The sequence below is a fragment of the Cygnus olor genome, chromosome 6, assembly GCF_009769625.2.
Source record: "Cygnus olor isolate bCygOlo1 chromosome 6, bCygOlo1.pri.v2, whole genome shotgun sequence".
Classification (NCBI taxonomy): Eukaryota; Metazoa; Chordata; class Aves; order Anseriformes; family Anatidae; genus Cygnus; species Cygnus olor.
In genome coordinates, this window is record NC_049174.1 from 29385497 (window position 1) to 29399456 (window position 13960).

The 13960-nt window shown below is 51.3% G+C and overlaps 1 protein-coding gene across 4 annotated transcripts in view; it reads left to right on the top strand.

Moving 5' to 3' along the window:
- IGFBP2 (insulin like growth factor binding protein 2) overlaps positions 1-13325 on the top strand; it is a 54796-nt gene extending 41471 nt beyond the window's left edge. For all 4 annotated transcript variants that reach the window (XM_040562505.1, XM_040562507.1, XM_040562509.1 and 1 more), the window contains exons 2-4: positions 8999-9222; positions 10362-10502; positions 12033-13325. In XM_040562505.1, coding sequence (XP_040418439.1) covers positions 8999-9222; positions 10362-10502; positions 12033-12200 — 533 coding nt within the window. In that variant the 3' untranslated portion in view covers positions 12201-13325. The remainder of the gene's footprint in view (positions 1-8998; positions 9223-10361; positions 10503-12032) is intronic.
- The last annotated feature ends 635 nt before the right edge of the window (positions 13326-13960 follow it).

Here is a 13960-nt window from a genome sequence, read left to right on the forward strand (position 1 = left end):
TGAGGAGAAGGTAGAAAGGAATTACCATAATAATAGCGTGTTTTGAAAAGGCAGACTTTGAGGAAATGCGCAATGAGATTTGGGTGGGTGGTGAGGGGAGCCCTGGACCGAGCCGCTGTCTGGAAAACTGACTGTGGAAAAGTGAGATGTTATTTAAAAACTAGTAATACAAATGGCTGAAGTTCATTCCATTTGCATGCAATAGTCATAATAACTAGAGAAGCCAATGTGGCTGAGAAGGGAGTGGAGCTGCACCGGAGATAGACGAGAGATGGCTCTGGCAGGCAGGGTGGGGCACTGCTCTGACCTTTTGAGGTTTGTCTTTTTTTTCACTTGTTTTTCTTCCTGATTTTCAAGCTTTTCTACCTTTCTGCAGAGCGGAAGGTCAGATTTCTGGCACCCCTGCGTGTAGCCTTCCCAGAAGGCACATGGGAATGCTGTTGTAGGTTCCTCTGGCCGTACGCTGTCCAGAGCCGCTTCTGCGCTAGCTGTTGGTCTTGGTGGGAGCTGTGGTTGGGCACCAAAGGGCACAATTGGGTTTCCAGCGTCAGAGGACACCTTTCTGTTGGACTAAGCCATCCCTGAGGAGTTGGAACAGGTGGAGAGCACTGCTTGCCTGCAGAGGGAGTGCTTTTGTGGCCAGAAATGAGCACTGGACCATCTCCCAAACCTCTGTGAGAAGGACCCAAAAGTTTCACTTGGCCACCTCCATTTGGAAGAGGATGCCTTGTATTTGGTTAAAGCACCCTATCCAAGAGGCGTGCTACATGTGTTGGAAGACCCTGGTGGGCAGATATGAGCAATTCGTCTGGTAGCATGTCTTTCCTTGGTGCCTATCCCCAGCTGTCGCCTACTTGTTGCTGCCTGAACCTAGAAAGGCAATCGTCTCGAAATGGGACAAGTCTGAATGAGTCCTGTATGTTACATTCGCTCCAAAAATGTGAGGGAGGCAGAAAAGTTCAGAGTGAGTTTGGGCTGTTCACGATTGTGTGTCCACCAGATCGTTAGTCCATCATCCCTTCCCAAGCCCCCAGGGCATCTCTTCTTCCTTCTGGCCAAGCTGCGGAGCTTCATACCTGGGAATTGCCCTCATTAGGACTTGAAGCTTCTGTGACTGCCAGCAGCTGTTCTCCTGCAGTAAAGAGAGGTGCAGCATCCTGCTGCCAAACCGAGGTCACTTAGATAATAATTAACTTGGGGGCACCATCACATAGGCTGCAGAGAGGAGTGCTCATGTTGTCCAGACTATGTGAAGCAAAAACCTCATTGGGCTTGGGCTCAGCTGATCCTGTGTTTCCTAACAAACTGGGAAAATAAAGGAAATCTGAACACAGCAGTGAAGCCTCTAGGAGGTAAATGAGGTGGTTTTGTGGTCTTATTTCACTTTGGAAATTCACAGGAACTGAGGATTTAGGGGCTGAGCTTATAATGGAAGTTGGTGCAGGCTTTTTAGGGTGGCCGAGGCACTGAAGACCACAGGGATACATGCGAGTGACAGGGGATGGAAGGCAGAGACTTGGCCTGGTGACGTTAACAGCTCGGTTCATTCAGGCAGAAGCCCCTAATGACTAAGAAGTAGCTACCCTAGGGATTTTACAGGCAAGGTCAAGGTCAAACAGGGAAGCTGCAGTGCAATTAATTGAAGCTTAAAGTGTTTTTGAGTTAATTCGCTTGGTTCTGCTGGGAAGATTGCAGCTTTGCGGAGGGCTAATCAGAGAAGTGTGTTGAAAGGGCTGAGATACGGCTCGTTAACAAAGGGGAATGCTTTTATGGTGGTAGGGAGCTTGGAGAGCCTCACTCAGCAAAACCTTTCAAACATATTAATGTTTCTTCCCCTTAGCCAGCTGCCTTCACATGTGTTGAAATTGTGCATGTGCTGCTGAACAGGAGCCTTGGAAAACATCAAAACGTGGTATTTGCCACTTTTGGGACCAGTGTCTTAGCAGCATCCTGGGAAAACAGCGAGTGAATTCCCTGTACTGCAGGATGGAGGTGGAGATGGGGCAAGTCAGCTCGCCCTAGGTGTCTCACTGTGTGGCAAAGGTAGGGACAAAACCACTGTCATCGGCCGTGAGCTGAGACCTTCTGGTTCTTCTGCCTTGGCATTTAGGTGTCTGGGGCATCTCGGCTGTAAGCACCTTTGAGGAGGATGATTGCAGCTCTGCAGTTCCACGCTTGTGGGAAGAAGTGGAGGAGAGAAAAATGGGATTGCGAGTGGACATTGGGTGAATGAGAGGACTGGAGAAGCATTTTTTGACTGACCCAAACAGCTTTTTCCCTTATCATTCTTAGCACAAAGCAAACGACTGGCATGGGAGAGAGCAGGATGTCACATAACATTTGTGAGCTGGCTGTTGGCAGGAGGAGGGCCGGAGCAGACCTTCCCCAGCGATGGTTTGTGCTCTGCTGGGCCCACACAGAGCAGGCTGGTGATGTGCTACATAGCCCATCAGCTGAATCAGTTGGAAAGAAAGCTAACAAAACAAACCTTGCTATTTCATCTCTCTTCAGCCTGGCTGCACATTTCCATGAAATGGTGGAAACTTACTATTTTTGAGAATTCGGGTTCCCGTTTGAGATTTAGTTGGTATTTGCTGACGTGTTTGTAGATATATTGGGAGGTGGAGGAGGACTAATAGGCAGTCATGCAAACACATGCACATGCAGAAACACATAGGGGCAGGCTGTGTTATTGCACAAGTCCTGTATCCTTGGGAAACCAGTCTACAAACATGATTTAAAAAAAAAAAGGCAATTTGAAATAAAGCCCAGGGGAAGGGACATTTCAGTCCCTCTTCTTCCTCATCTGCGATCAGTTCTGTCTCAGCATCACTTCGGTGCTTGCTCTGGTGTGCTGGAGGAGTCTGGGTGTGATGGGGCACCTGCGTGCTGCAGGGCACTGTGCATTAGGTGTGTATTTTTTTCCCAGCTTTGGACCCAGAGGGCTGGAGGAGGGAAAGCTGTTCCTTGCAGCTACCAAGAACCAGCAGAGAAAAGAGTTAAGTGACTGCTGGAGGCTGCGCTGCCCTGAGTCAATGTCCTGGCACTTTGCAGGAGCATAAAGCATTTCCTGCGAGACAGCTGAGCCAAAGGAAGGCACTGGGTGCCCCTTGGATCACCCCTTGGTGCTAGCAGCTCGGGGCAGGGACAGGAGCTTGTGAAGCAAGCCCTGGGCAGGACATAGTGTTCCCTTCTGCGAGAGATGGACTGAAAAGATCGGATGGCAAAAAAATAAAGGGAGTTTGGAGAGCCCCAGGGGAGCTCTGGGTGCTTTGTGGACAGCTTATAGTGGAGGTAAAGCCATCTCTTGTAGAACAAAGTAGGAATTTCCTCTTCCACCTCACCGTTAGTGAGCACCTTGGCTGAGTGAAATAACCCCAGGGATGGAGAGATGCTCCAAGCTGATCTCCGGCTCTCAGCTCTGTGTCCTGCAGAGGCCCACCTTTCTGAGGGGTTTTGGAGACCGGCCCTTCTGAAAGCTGGGTGGCATGGGCACCCCTGGTTGCTCTCCTCTGCAGCCAACTGAAGTGCTTAAGTGCAGCCCTGCTCCTCTGCAGGGCTGGATGAGGCTTAGTGCAACAGGCCGCAGGGCTGGGGAGAGGGAACCAGGAGGGAGGTATTTAGGTGGGATTTCTGTAGTCAAACCCGAAAGAGGGGATTCCTCCCACCTAGGTGTGATGGCTGTTAAACCTGGTCTGGATGTGTCCTTTGGCTCAGGAAGCTCCTGAGCTGCTCATTGATGGGGGGGACATCTGGAGAGGGATTGCTCCATAACTGTGCTGTTTCTTCTTCCCTGAGCATCCACAGGTGGTCTCTGTGAGAGATGTCCTGGGGTGGGAAGGCTTCTTTTCTGCCCTACATCCCTTCTGCCTCCCTTCTCCTACGTTGCCCATTACTTGCACTCCCTCTGTGGCATTTTCCAGTCTTTTTTTTTTTTTTGAGTGCAAAGAGTGAAACTTGAGCGGCTGCTTTGGTTTATTCTGCCTCTGGAGAGTCACATCCAGCCTGGCTCACTTATGTGTGGGGCTGGGCTGTGCACTGGTGCCCCAAAGTCCCACCGTGTCCCCCCCCCCCCCCACTGTCAGCTGAGCCCTGCTGGATGCTGTGCCACTGCGGCGCTTTGTATTTTGGCAGCAGTAGTGACAGACATGGGTCCTTTTTGGGTTAGGGTGGGCCAGAGGCCTGGGGGGGGACTTTGTTCTTGGCAGCTCCTGCCGCAAGGAAATTGCAACGCCGATATAATCCCTGCTGGCAAACGTTTCCTGAGGTATCCGAGCTCCAGGTCAACAACACCCACACCAGAGCTATTGCACAGGAACCTTTGCCCAGAGCTCTCCTAGAACTGCTTTGCACTTTGCAGAGGGATGAAGCAGAGGTCACCGGGGCTGCAGTCAGGGTTTGTCTGCTCCTTCCCCACCTTCCTGCGAGTCATTCCCTGGCTGTGGTGCGTGGTAAGGGTCAGGCTTATAGGCTCTGTCTGCTCTCAGGCTGTGCAGGACAAGGGCTGGGCTCCTGGCAGCTGGGATGGGAAGCAGAACTCCTTAAAGTCTGTCTGTCTGTGTCCCAGGAAGAACACTTCCCTCTCCGGGGTCATTAATGGACTGTAAAGCTCTTTCTCTTCAGATGGAAAGGGATGGCTATGGCAGGGAAATGCGAGGCCGGGGAGCATCCAGGCCATGAGGCTGAGGGGGCTGTGAGCAGAGTGTTGAAGGCCACTTGGACAAAACTTTCTGAGGATTTGAGACCACAATCAGCACTTGGATGCTGTGTAAACACTCTGGATGGATAAGCGAATGCATGTGAAACTTCTGAGCAAGCTGTTGCTGGAGGACAGCAAGTGCAGAGGGGGGGCGGCACTGGCGAGGGTGATGTGGTCCTTGGCATGGCATTTGCTCCCCGCCATGCAGCAGTGAGTGCGGCTGGCTGGGTCCTGTCCCACAGCCCACATACGCTTCAGGGCTCTCCAAAGGGATGAAGATGTGCCTTTAATGTCAGGCAGCTGCCTGTCTGTGCATGGGGCTTCTTTCTCCGTTGTTCTCAGGAACCAGCAGGTCCTTTTTAAGCCCCTCTGTTCCTCCACCGTCTCGGTGGGAGTACCTGGAGGTCTTGAATCAGATTCCTGAAAATTTTAGTGCTGGAAATTAGTAGCCGCTTCTGAAAATGTTGGCGAGGCTGTGTGGCTGGCTACAGACATTAGCTGATGGCCTTTTGGATAAGCTTCCTCCTCAGCCAAGTCCTCGCCCCATTGAAGCCAATGGGAATTTTTCTTGAAAAAAGCCATAAGGAAATCATTTTCTTGGTGTGGAGAGAGGTGTTTCATGGGCTCCGCGTCGGTGTTCAGGAGAACTTGGGCTATCTGCTTTGATTCCTGCCTCACCGCTCCCTCCCTGCGCAGCGTGCTCTACCTTTTGATCCAAAATAGCACAGGAGATGTTTTCCACATGCCATAGGAAAAGGGAAGAGCTATAAAACATAATTGTTTTGGAGTTCGGCACCACTCTGTTCACGGATATATTTAGCACAAATTGAAATTGGTCAGCAAAAGGGCGTCTGCCAGGATGACAAATGGATTAGGCCTGTGTATCTTAGGCGATCTCATGCTTGCCCATCCCATGCTGGTGGGGTTGGTGGGTGGCTGAATTGGTTCATAGATAGTCATAAGCAAGCATGTACAACTCACTTCTCTTGGCTATTTGGCTGTAAAAAGCATCGTTTGGCTCTTCGTTCTCCCAGCCTCAAGGCTCAATGTCTCTGCTCTTGCCATGGCAGCCAGGCTCGTCTTAGATCTTTGAAAGGAGGCCTACCAAAGCTGGGCCTCATTTCATGAAGGAAAGGTGGGCCCAGTCTCCTGTCCTGTCGCCTTCCCCAGCTGCTGGGAAGGGGGGATGTCCTGGTTGTTGGCTTGTATGAAGTTGCAAGAAGTGGGGAGGACAAAATGGGAGGCACTTCTTGATTTCGATTTAGCCGTCTCTGAAAGCCTCAGCCCAGGAGGACTCCTCCTAAGGAGCAGCACAGGCTTTGAGAGAGGGAAAAGCTGTGCTGGGGGCTCTGGAGTCTGCCCAAGGTAGATCAACCCATCTCAGCGGTGTGGAGGAAAACTCACAGTTGATAGCAGCTGGACCTTTCTGGCCTTGGCTCCAGGTTTGTTCCTGTGAGGGTGCTCGAGGAGCCAAGACCAACCTCTCCCGTCCCTGGGCGTGTTCGTGCACATGGGCTTGCACGCTCTGCTCCCATCAGGGGTTTTCTTTGGGCTGACATTTGTTAGCATTGGAAAGTGAGAAAAATGAGCGAAAATATTATCAGAAGCAGGTTTTGTGAATGAATCAGCCGACAAGAGGCTTACCAGCTTGCCTTGATTTACTAGAGCAGTGCTTATTTGGGCAGATGTCTATATATTTTAGTTGGAGGGATGAAGGAGCGAGAGCTGATCAGGGAAGGCACCGCGTTCAGCACGCTGCTTCTCGGTCTCTGTACACCATCGGTTTTCTGAATGGAGCAGGGGACCGCAATGTGTCCAAAACACTGCCTTGCTGCTGCTCTTCTCGTGGTGTTGGTCACTTCGTGGGGTCACCGAGGAGAGGACAAAAGACATTGGAAGGCTGAAAACCTCCTAAGCAGCTTGTTGCGAGTCAGCGCCTGGCAGGCCTTGCCCATCTTCTGCACGGTGCTTTTTCATTTGATCCTGTCTGAAGGGCGGCCTCATGGCCTTCTCTTCTTGCTATGTGTTTCTAATTAATGGGGAGACTGGTGGATAAACAGAAGATTCTTGCTCAAAATGTTCCTTGCCCTGCTCCTCGGATGATAGCCAAGGCAGCAATCGCCAGGCAGCAGCCCAGACTTTGAGCTCGCCCATCTGGCTATCAAGCCTCATCCAAATTCTTGTCTGGAACCAGTATTGAGGAAAGTTGTGGACTTTGCCAGATTGGTTTTGCCCCATGTTTGCTTTTCAGTCACTACCTAAGCAGCTAAAAACCTGCAAACCAAACACATTTAGTATTTCTGGGAAGTGGGACGATCCCAGTACTGGGAGATCTGGGGCCAAAATTGGGAGGAAGTTCAAAAGGATATTGGACAAATCCGAGAAGGATGGGTCCACTGGTGGCTTTTTAAATCATTTTTTAAATCCTTTTAAATGCCGTCTCCAGCACAGAAGGGTTGTTGCTGCTGCTCTCCAGTATAGATTGGGAATAGTCCTTCTGACACAGGTCCCCAAGCAGATGCTGGTGGTCTGTTGTGGATGGGACGTTGGGATTGGTCTGTCATCCAGCCTTCTTGGGCTGTTCTTCTGCCATCAGTCTGTAGGCAGCTGCACATTTACTGAGTAATTGTAGACAAAACTTTTCTTGCAATTTCCCTTGTGGGACCCTGGGGTCATAACACCTGCGGAAAAGAGCTTGGGAAGCTGTGGTAGAAATAAAACTCTTCCTATTATGATTTTCCACTCTGTGTCAAGATGGTACAGTTACGTCCTGTCAAAACATGATGCACCTCCTGAAAAGAAGGAAATGTTAAAATTTTTAAGTGCTCTGCCTGCTTGGTCTTCAAAAAGCAGGGCAGGACCATAAATTAAGCCTTGTTACGTGGACTAAAGTATTGTGTGCCCTGTCATTCACAGTTTAATGTGACTTTATACAAGCGTCTGGGGTGCTGGAAAGCTGAAATCAGAGGTGTCAGAGACAGTCTGGACTGTGTTGCTGATGCTTGGAGGCTGGGTGCTACAGTTCTCCTTGGTATGCTATGAAACTTGGTGCTCGTCACCACTGTAGGACCAAAAGGGCCTGGTCTGTCACTGTCATACTACCTGTCAAGCTGCTGAAGAGCTCTTATATGCAGACGCATATTAGCTTGGGTTGTTGCTATGAGAAGGTGGCGTGCATACATAAGTTGAATCATAATTTGGGCTGGAAAGGACCTCTGGAAGTCTTGGTCCAAGCCCCTGCTCAGAGCAGGGCTAGCTCAAATGTTAAATCCAGCTTCCATGTTAGATGTGGTTGCTCAGGTTTCTCTGTATCTCAGCCAGGTCAGACCACGAGTACTGCCAGGCACCAAGGAGGAGACCGAGCTGTCACCTGCTGGAGCAAATGGGAGGATTAGAGGTCTGTCTCCACTGCAGAGTCCAAAGGGACTGCAGCATTGCCATCGTTGTGTCCTACTTTGGCAAGGATCGCCTACAGAAACAGTGCCCAGCAAAGTGGGGAAATGCACAAAGCAGAGAACGGAGGAGGTGGGAAAAGCCTGGTGTTTATCCAAGCTTTTCTGCTAAGAGATTTGAAATGGCTGAATTAGGTAGGGCTGAATTAGGTAGGGGTCTTGTGGCTTGCAGCAGTGGCAGAGTCAGGCCCAGGACATGTGGGGTGGTTCCGCAGTGAGAAGTGGCCAAACACAGAAGTAGGTAGGCTGCGTGCTAGCAGCTGGGTGAGTAATGCACCATATGACAATGTGAAAGACGATACGGCAAGGACAATCACTGAAATGGCAGGATCTCTGAGGGAAATTAGGGTGGCCATAAAAAAAGAGGAAAGGTATTTTTGAAAGCAGTCCTGAGAATTTATTTTAGCACATTAATATTGAGCAAGTATTCCTGGAGATACTCTGGGGGATGATAGATGGACTCAAGGTATTGTTACTAATCACTGTGGTTTTTAAGTTTTGGAGCTGAAGTACACTTGGCATCACTAACTCAACTGGACTTCTGATGGGAAAATTACATTCTTCGGGAAGTAATTTAGAAGGTCAAAGAAAAACCAGAAAGAACTTCTCCAGCAGCAGCGATTTCCCCTGCTCTCTAAACTGTCTTTTCGTGTGGTAATAACTCCAGAATGAAAGGATCTATTCTCACCTTCCAGATGAAAGGGCTAACGCAATTTAAAATTTTTGCATGCAAAGATTTTATGGTTTGGTAACTGTCCATGCTTGAAAGCGATCCAGGATGGGATGAACATGTGAGAGAGTGCCTGGCTGAGCTTGACCCTTTCCTTCTCTGCCCTCTCTCCTACAGACAATGGCGATGACCGGTCCGAGAGCATCCTTGCCGAGAATCACGTGGATGGCACCCCAGGGATCCTGAGCGGAGCTGGGGGCAGGAAACCCATGAAAACGGGCATGAAGGAGCTGGCGGTTATGAGGGAGAAGGTGAATGAGCAGCAGCGGCAGATGGGCAAAGTGGGCAAGCCCCATCACAACCACGAGGACTCAAAGAAGTCGCGGATGCCGACGGGCAGGGTGAGAGGAGGGAGTGTGTGAGGGGGAGGTGGGGGCATGGGGATCTAACAGGGGCTCGCAGGGAGAGATGCTGAACACGAAAGTGACATTTGCAGCTGCCTTTTAAAGAAAGAGAAAAAGAGAGGGGGGGGAAAAAAAAGAAAGAAAAGCAAACGTTTGTTTTGGCCTGAAGCTGGGGTTGAACACGCCATCTGATGAACTTTGATGTGCTGGCGAGGAGGCGTTATTTTCATTGCAGCTTCACCCTCTGACAGCAGGGCTGGAGAAGGGGGGTCCCGCTGGCTCAGCACCAGCCCCTGCAGGGGTGTGAGCATGCCCTTTGCCTGCAGCCTGGCCTTTGCACACCCTTTTTCCCTAAGCAGCCCCCAGGGATTTACGGTGGGGGGTTCTGCCTGCTGCAGGACAGCCCCAGTGTGGGTTGAGGGGGGCCCCCGAGTGTGTTGTGAGGCTGTCATGCAGCAGGACAGTGCCCAGTGTCCTGTTCTTGTCCTGCTGCCCTCCGGTTCTTGGCCATGGTTTCCCTCTAGTGGGCAGCTCGGTCAAGGCAACTAGGTGGCATAGGGCTGGAAAGCCACCCCAAAAGGTCTGTAATACTTCTCTATAAACATAAGACATTTATATGTGGGGAGTACAGGGGCAGAGAGGAGCTTTGAGCCCTTATCTCCAAGGAAAAGGCATGTTCGTGGCCCAGTCTCCCCAGTGTGCGCTCCCTGTGCTACCCCAGATAGAACTCGCTCCTGTAGCCCTTGGGTCAAATTTAGCTTAAGTGGGTGATTTCTGTGGGACAGACGTGGCTCCACGGCATGGTGGGCGTATCATCATTTTAGAGAGTCCCCATGCTGTTACTGCTTCTGGGAGGATGGGGGGAACAACATAAAGCAGAACCAGGCAGGTGCAGACTTGCCCTGGCTAACACCAGGTGTAACGTAGCGGAGCTGCCTCAGCTGGGAGCCCAGGCTCAGGGCTGCTGTGGAAGCATCTCTGAGGCTTTTCCATTGTGCCTTCAAGGCCTGCAATCAGGTGTTGGGTTGGCTCTTGGCCACGTGAAGATTTGAGGATAAGATGCTGTGAATGGTCGCATTACACGGATTTGGGATTACATGGATTATTTGTCTTTCTGTTTTCTCGGCTCTTTTCAGACCCCTTGTCAGCAGGAGCTGGATCAGGTCCTGGAACGCATCTCCACCATGCGGCTGCCGGATGAGCGAGGTCCCCTGGAGCACCTCTACTCCCTCCACATCCCCAACTGCGACAAGCATGGCTTGTACAATCTCAAGCAGGCAAGTGGGGAGAGCTGGAGCCCTAGGTCCAGCTGTGCTCCTAGTGGCATCCCTCTGCTCCTGGGGCAGGGAGCAGGTCCCAGCGGCCCTGGAAGATGGGCTGGGGCAGCTCTGTAAGATGCTGTGGTGCCACAAAGCCTCTGGGAGCCTGATTCAGAGCCAGATGTTTGATGTCTGCAGTGTGAGGAACAGTCACAGACTCTAGGAGAGCATCAGATGCTGCAGGAGAGTCTGCAGACAGGAGAAATCTCTCTTTGGCAGCAAAACACCAGCTGGTCCAGGGCTGACCTGCATCAATGGTACCTATATGCAAGCAGCCCTTCTGGCTATGCGGAGCTGATCCCTTGGAGGAATCAAATGGCCTGCTGTTTTCATGGCTAAGCCTTTTTTAAGGACTACTTCCAACCCTTGATCAGGAACACTTTTTTTTAAAAGCATTAAAAAAGAGCAGGATGCTTTGAGATAATCTTCCTCTGTCCCTTCTCTTTCTGCAGTATGCAGATGTTACACATTGACCATAGGTACAGAGAAAGAAGGGACAAAAACCTGGTCTGGTTGAGGGCAAACAGGGCAAGCATGAGTCTGTTCCCAGTTTTTTTCTTCATCTAGTTTCTAGATCTGAGTGTCAGCTCCTTTTCCTTTGCTGGAAATTGGATGCCAACAAAAGCATTCCTGGCTGCTCCCACCTCCTGTGGGCTAGAATGAGATGGAGGGTGCCTGGGTGCACTCTCATGCTGGGGCTGCTTTTTCTACCTCTTTTCCTGCTTTTTATCCCCCTGAACAAGGCTGTGTTTTGACCTCAGTCCAGCTGCAGAAAGTGGCTGGAATTCAGCTTTGCAGAGCGCATGCAGAGCCTGGCCTGTTGGATTCACCTCTGCTGTGGGGGCTTATTCCTGCTGTGCCTTGTTCAGGGATGTGTCCCTTGGGGATGGAGGGATGAGCGCCAGGCACAAGGTGCTGCAGCCCTGCCAGCGTAAGGGGTGGGTGATAGCTGTTAGGGCAAGAAATTTTGCTCTAACCAGAGCACGCTTTGGTGGACAGAGTCCAGGTCCGTGCGCACTGTGGTCCCTGCCTCTGTATGGGGACAGATTGGGACCCTGTTCCCAAACATGGTTGAGTCTGTCCATGGGGCCTAGCTGTTACGTTTAGCCCAATTGCAGGTAATATGAAGCTTATGGAGGCCCTCTGTCGGTATATTTAATCCCTCTTTCCCTGGGGAATTACTGACTCTGTGGGTGCTTTCATCCATGGCTGAAAGCAGGGGATGCATCGGGGGGGGGGGGTGTTTGTCCTCATAGTTCACTGAAATCAGCTCGTTGGTCCCAAGCATGGTCTGGGGAAGAGGTCCAGCCCTCAGCCAGGTCACCAGAGCAGTGATGCTGCTGCAGCACAGACCTTGCACAGCACCCCTAAATCTTGCTTAAATCCAAACCATCTGCGCTGAACCTCCGGAGAAACCACAGGGGTGATGGGGGTGGTCTTCTCCATGTATTTCTTCAGCTGACGTCTGCCCCATCCCTCTCGCTGCAGTGCAAGATGTCGGTGAACGGGCAGCGTGGCGAGTGCTGGTGCGTGGACCCCATCCACGGGAAGGTGATCCAGGGTGCGCCCACCATCCGTGGGGACCCCGAGTGCCACCTCTTCTACACAGCCCACGAGCAGGAGGACCGGGGAGCACACGCCCTGCGGAGCCAGTAGACGGACGTGATCCTGCTCGCCGTGGCCCTGGTGCTGGATTTGTACATGGTTTTCAGCGTGTCTCTTTAGGCTCTGGAAGAGACCAGGGTTGGGTCCCGCGTTCTGCCCTCCTGCTGCCCGGCTCCTGGGGAGGGAGGGGAAGGGCGGTGGGGGGGTTGCAAGGAGAAGGGACTGCTTTCCTATAGTCTTTTGCCCAATGTCAGCCAGAGAACCGGTCTTTTTTGCTCCTCGCCCTGTGGCCCTGCCCTCCCTGCTGCTTTGCGGCACCTTCCGCAGGCAAAACCCTTTGCCATGGAGGGGAGGGGGAAAAAACAAAATAAAATAAAAAACAACAACAAAAAAAATCCCACTTCCCCCTCCATCCCTCCCTCCCCCGAGACCAAAGACTGTAAATACTGCTTCTCGTGTCCTGTTGGTCCTGGCGTGGGATGCGGTGTGGGAGGGAGGGAAGGAGGAAAGCCCCCCTTCCCAGCTGGAACATGCCAGCGCAATGGGGATGCGTCCCCCAAGGGGGCATCACCAGGGGATAGAAACAAGACAGTCCCCCCAAAACCACCCCTAGCTGCAGCCAGCCCTGCTGGTCCGGGAGGATGGGGCCTCTGGGTGACTGCAGAGCTGAACGCTTGGTTTTCTGAGGGGTTTGGAGGGCTGTTGCCCAGTATTTCTTAGGGTCGGCTTAAGCTGAGGGAGCTAAAGTGAACTTGCCGGGGCTGGGTGGAAGGATGCCTGTGTAGATTTAGGATAACCAGCCAGGGAGTGTCTCTCTTTCTCTCTTTCTTTCTTTCTAGATAGGAAAAACTCATCTAAAACCTGCACTCCCAGCAGCTGCTCTTGTCCCTCCATTTTCGCTTGGGACAGGAGTGAGCATTTGCTATTCAGCACACACTTTTTTTTTTGTAAGTACAGTATATATCATGCTTTGTAAAGGCCAGGACACACACGCACCCGTCTGCCCACGTACACGTTTGTATAGGTTAAAGCCAAGCAATTGCAGGCACTCTGAGAGGTTTTGCACTGGACATGCCGCTCTGAGGACCGATGTGTCTCTGCCATTACTTCACCTGTTGATTTCTTTCTGTACAGAACACACCGACGCTGAGAATAAATAACTTCCCCGTCGCCTAAGCAAGGAGATTTTATTTTTTTCTCCCCTTTTTAATATGGCTACCCTTTGCAAAGCAATTGCAAACATCCTTCTCCTTACATTAAAAGCAAGCAAATTGTCTTAGAGCTTTTTGCAGGACCTTGGGCAGGGCTGGGGTGGGCATTGCTAACAGAGGGGTTGGGGGGCTGGTGCTGTCACTGTGCTGTCCTTGGAGCTTCTGGAGAAACACCACAGTGGAGTCCTCCTGCTGATATCCCTCACCTGGGGGCTTGAAGCTGGGTAAGGAAAAGCAAAAAGCCCCAAACTTTGCAGGAAAGGGAGCACTGGGATTTGTTGCTATTTTTTTCTTCCTTCCTGTCCCTATGTTTCACATCTGAAGTGGAAAGAGCATGGATGGTCTGTGTATATTAAACCCCTTGTGTCCTTGCGGGAGTTTGGAAGTATCAGTGGAGGAGAAAAGGAAAAGACCTTGGGGCTGTGGTGGGAAAGCGATGGAGATGTGTGAGAGGGAGCAAGAACGTATGAGGGAGGAATGCACCTGCATGCAAAGCCAAGTAACTGTAAAAATGATGCTACCTGTTTTCTGTTAACAGCCAAGGGTGTTCTGCTTTTTCATGTAAACCTTGTGCATGCTGGCTCTCAGCTGCAGTTTGTA